We start from the raw sequence: 5,141 nt of genomic DNA on the forward strand, positions 1-5,141 counted from the left end.
TGTAACATTTCTTACGTAAGATTTTTGGATACCCTCCCTACCCCCTAGTAAGAGATCGTAAGCAAATGTGAAACCCCCCCACCCCCCCCCCCCCCCCCTATGTGCTTACTTAATTTGTGAACAGCCCCTAACAAGCTGTTGGTATTGCTGACACGAACAAAATCGTTACAATCGTGCAAATAAATATTCTCAGTTTTGTTAAAGAAATTTTTACTTATTTTCTAAATTATTCTCTTGAAAATTAAAATATCTCAATGCATAAACAGCATCAGCATCCCCAAGTTATTTCAAATCTTCTTGAAATTACTTGGAACCACGGAAAACATTCATTTTGTTAACCTGTGAGATTGTGAGTGTACAGAAAGTAAGCTAATATTTTGCAGCCCCATACCATAGTACATGGAAAATAACAGGTAGGTCATTGCGCTTAACCTCACTTGAAAGCTCCGTGTATGTACACAGTATGCTTGCATACCAACAAAAATAGTTATGAAAATTTGGCAGTTTTATATAGAATGGCAATCAAAATTATTTATTTCTCCGTCGATAGCCATTCGAATCGTTTGAAAAGAGCTTCAGATTGAATCAGATCAGGCTCATCGGAAACTATTTTTTACATCGAATTTTCCTATTTGAATCATAAATAATGAGCATTCAAAAGCAATTTTCATCGCCGTCCCTCTTTGTTGAAAGCAAGCTATGTATTATTTTCTTCTGTCTATGTAAAAAATTTGATAAATGATTCAAAATAATTCATATTTATTTGATGAAAAGTAAATTTGTTTGAATTTTTATTCAAATCGCACAAGAAAAAGGTCGTCCAAGGCAAAAATATCACTAAATTTTAGTTTTAAATCGACGAAAAGCCTATTGCATATTACTCTTAGCGGTATTGAAAAGTCAAATATTGTTTGTTGCAATAAAATACATCAGTACATATTTTTCTCGAAATTTTAATGCTTGTCAATTTTTAGAAAAATGTGATTTTCTGATAAGTTTCATACATTTTCCCGTTTTTTCCATAAATATTTTTTGAGGTCTCTTACCTATACGTTGAAAGAGAGCGGAATGGCATACATCGTATATTGCAAAGTACTATGCTGCCGTTGGAAGCATAATTGTCACAAGTTACAAAAAGGCAAAGCGAGAAAAACGCAATCAAAGTTTCACAAAAGCACTTTGCTGTTATCGCACAGTTTCACAATTTTTGTTGACTTTATTGCCGTAGATCTCTGAAGTATACTCCTTTTATATGAGCCTCGACCAAATTTTTCGAAAATGAGGTGTTTTTTCAATGAAAATCCTTGTGTGACATTTATGCCGCGAAATCTTATGAATTGTAACGTAGGTGAATATCTGGTGTGTTTATTGAGAGTTCAAGGTACATATAATAAAAGGTACAGAGGAAACTAAGATACTTAGAAACGTCATACATTACATCTTTCTTCTTCAGTAGTATTCAAAGTCTGATTGTTGATTAGATTTAACCATCCTTCCCGATCTGGTTGAACTTCCTTGAGGCCGGGGACTTCTACAATCTTGAGTCGGCTCGCTTGCGGGTAACCTTTCTTCCACTTGAGATTCTGCCAATATTTCGCTGCCCTCACTGTTTGACTCCGGAGACTTGTGATGAGTACTCGGTTCGTGTACGTTGGACCGGCGCAGGTGATGAGTGTTTCGACGCAATGTCTTTCCTCCGTCCGAAACAATGTAAGACCGACCATCCTCCAATCGCTGCAAAACTTCACCATTGGACCACAATTTAGATTTAGGGTCTTGTAGTTGAACTTTTTCACCAGTACCAAATTGTGGCGGAATACGAGCACTTCTATCTGCGTACTGTTTCTGCTGATCTCTCTCACTGATAATAGCTTCTCTTACATTGTCAAAAACTTTTGGCCGAAGGGCTTCTTTCGTAATCGGCAGGTTTGAACGAACCAGTCTTCCCATCAAGCGTTCATTGGGCGAAGGGATTGACTCGCTGCGTGGAGTATTTCTTGCTTGGATAAGTGCCAATGAATGTCGGTTTGATCTTCTGCGCATTTTCTCAAAATGTTCTTACTAACTTGTACGTACCGTTCAGCTAACCCATTTGCACGGGGAAAATGCGGACTGGATGTTAGATGCTCGAAACCCCAATCATTAGCAAACTTGCGAAACTTTTCGGAGCTATATTGTGGACCGTTGTCCGATTCAACGATTTTTGGTATTCCGTGCACTGAAAACCATGTTTTCATTTCCAAGATGACAGCTTCAGACGTAGGATCCGAGAGTTTTTTGAAATCAAAGAAGTTGGAGTAACTATCTACGATGACCACGTAGTCTGCGCCTCGAAAATGGAACAAATCCGAAGCAACTCTTTCGAAAGGCAACTCAGGAACATCCTTTGAAGCAATTGTGCTTTTCGTATTGCAGCGCTGATGACGTTGGCAGATGCTGCATCCTTCAACCAGATTCTGGATATCGGTATTCATATTCACCCAAAACACGACCTGTTTTGCTCGCCGGATACAGGACTGAATACCAGAGTGACCGCTGTGAATTGCATTCAACATTTTCTTCCTCAATCCCAGTGGCACTACCACCTGATTAGATTTGAATACCAGCCCATCATACACAGCTAACTCGTCTCTAAAGCACCAATACTTTTTTAGCTCCAGAGAAACATCTTCTTTTAGATCCGGCCAGCCTCGTAAAATGACCTCCTTCAGCAGGCGGGTTTCAGAATCAGACTCAGTATGATACCGTAGCTCTTTGCACGAATCTTTCGACATTTGCAGAACTAGATGAACCTCTAGTTGTTCTTCTTCTGCTTCCGGTTCAATGCTGTGTGCAACGTCACGGCTGAGTATGTCCGGAATCGGTATGTTCTTTCCCTTAACATAAACGACTTGTGGGTTATACTGTGCAACTTCTAGTCTTATTCTGCGTAATCTTGGCGGAGCTCTATCCAAAGGTTTCCGAAAGATAGATTCGAGAGGCTTGTGGTCTGTTTCGACTTTGAGTGCTTTCCCGTAGATATATTGATGGAATCTTCGGCAAGCAAATCTAATAGCTGCTGCTTCTTTTTCTATTTGAGGGTAGTTCATTTCAGCCTTGGACAAAGCTTTAGAAGCGTAGGCAACTGGTCTTCCTTCCTGCATGAGCATAGCTCCCAATGCATTCGAACTGGCGTCTACTGAAAGGACAATGGGAAGATTGACGTCATAAAATGCCAGTACGGGTGGGGAGATCATGAGCTTTTTTATTTTCTGGAACGCAATCTCCTGTTCGCTTTCCCAGGACCAAGCCGTGTCTTTGGAGAGTAGCGCTCGCAGTGGGGCTGTTATAGCCGACAAATTCGGAACAAATTTGGCCAGATATGTAATCATCCCCAACGCCCGCTGCAGCTGCAATTTGTTGGATGGTGTTTTGAGATTCAGAACAGCTGTCAGCTTATCAGGATCTGCCATTAGACCTCCTGATGTCACAAGATGTCCAAGGAATTTTACCTTCGGTTTGTTGAATATGCATTTTTCTTTATTTAGCTTTAAACCGGAGACAATGATGCGGCTTATAACTTCCTTGGTGATTGATTCCAGGTGAGACTCGTTCTCGGCATGTATCAGTACATCGTCCATTGAACACTCAACTCCATCTATTCCTTCCAAAATATCTTGCATAACCTTTTGGAATACTTCTGGTGCTGATGCCAAACCAAAAGGGAGCCGTTTGCAACAGTACCTTCCCCAAGGGGTACCGAATGTGAGGTATTTGGATGTTCTTTCTGTGACACGAATCTGCCAAAACCCTTTTTTGCAGTCTAATATGGAGAAACACTTTGAATTTTTCAGTCTGGCAGAAATTTCCTCCATTGTCGTCAGCGGGTGATGACGTCTCAGCAAATTTTGATTGACCTGTGATGGATCAATACAGATTCTTAATTTGTTGTTACGGCGAACTAAAACCATGGCACTTACTACTGGTGTAGGCTCATGAATCCTTTCGATAACTCCCAGTTTTTCCATTGCATCAAGTTCTTTCTTCACTTGGTCCCGAATACTGTGGGGAACGTGCCTGGCTGGTCGACTTTCCCACTGTGCGTTTTCTACTAGGTCGATGTCATAAATGTAGCCCTTCAAACAACCAAGACCATCGTACACCTCGACGTCATCTATCTCGAGAGAGTCGATTCGAGTTATCAGATTCTGTGCAATGCATGTTTTCCTACCGAGTAATGGTATTACTCGTTCCTCGACCACTTTGAACGTAATCCGGGACTGCTTTTGCTTTACAGTGCAAACTGGGTCAACTTCCCCTAGAACTCGCATCTTGTGATTGGAGAACGTCAGCAACTACTTTGTTGGCGAGGGTTTTAGCGGCAACAGGTCTTATTTCTCTACCATCCAAAGTGGGAGAACATTGCAGTGGGCACCAGTATCTAATTTCACAGAAACTTTGCTGATATTAACTTTCACTGTTTCGAACCAATCCTCTCCTTCATCCAAGGCTTCCAGTGCACCGATAAACAGCTCTTCTTCTGAACTTTCACCACTCCCATTTTCGGCCAACACTGCGTGGACCGTTTTTGCTTTCCTGGCGGGACAATGAGTGGCAAAATGTCCTCTGCGGGCACAAGTATGGCATTCCTTTCCGTAAGCAGGACACTTAAACTTTTTATGATTTCTTCCACACTTTTCACACTGTATATTTTCATCACTCTCATATCTTTGTTTGTTTAATTTCATGTCCACTTTTCTTTCACTTTTTCTTTCTCTTCTGTCCATTTTCAAGACATCCACTTTCTCAGCAACTGCGACGGATGCCATCGCTTGGGACTGCCTGGCAGTCAACTCATGATTCCGACACATTTCAATTGTTTTGTCCAGGGTCAATGAGTCATTCAGAAGTTGCGGCACAAGTTTAGTGAATTTCAACCCAATTATGATCCTATCTTTCACCAGGGAATCGTGCAATTGCACGAAGTCACACTTTTTTGCTTGTTCTTTCACTCGCGTTATGAAAGTTTCTGTCAACTCATCTTCGTTTTGAGAAATTTGGTTGAACACGTAACGTTCGTATGTCACACATGATTTGGGGATGAAATATTCATCAAACTTGGCCTTTATCACTACTAGATTATTTTCTTCTTCCGGCGTAAG

General features: G+C 41.0%; 1 protein-coding gene across 1 annotated transcript; it reads right to left on the bottom strand.

The window, feature by feature from the left end:
- Nucleotides 1-1,449: 1,449 nt before the first annotated feature.
- Nucleotides 1,450-4,310, bottom strand: LOC129737912 (uncharacterized protein K02A2.6-like). Its single transcript, XM_055729078.1, has 3 exons — nucleotides 3,960-4,310; nucleotides 2,063-3,896; nucleotides 1,450-2,000 (listed from the first exon to the last, which is right to left on the bottom strand). The coding sequence occupies exons 1-3, from the start codon at nucleotides 4,308-4,310 to the stop codon at nucleotides 1,450-1,452; spliced, it is 2,736 nt and encodes a 911-aa protein (XP_055585053.1).
- Nucleotides 4,311-5,141: the final 831 nt, after the last annotated feature.

Source organism: Uranotaenia lowii, chromosome 1, assembly GCF_029784155.1.
Source record: "Uranotaenia lowii strain MFRU-FL chromosome 1, ASM2978415v1, whole genome shotgun sequence".
Lineage (NCBI taxonomy): Eukaryota > Metazoa > Arthropoda > Insecta > Diptera > Culicidae > Uranotaenia > Uranotaenia lowii.

Excerpts from the sequence above, each read along its gene's own strand:
- LOC129737912 (XM_055729078.1), bottom strand. The coding sequence starts at position 4,310 with ATGCGAGTTCTAGGGGAAGTTGACCCAGTTTGCACTGTAAAGCAAAAG. Across the intron at positions 3,897-3,959 it reads TTCATGAGCCTACACCAGTA|GTCAATCAAAATTTGCTGAG; the intron begins GTAAGTGCCATG and ends GATCCATCACAG. Across the intron at positions 2,001-2,062 it reads TGAACGGTACGTACAAGTTA|CAAGAAATACTCCACGCAGC; the intron begins GTAAGAACATTT and ends CACTTATCCAAG.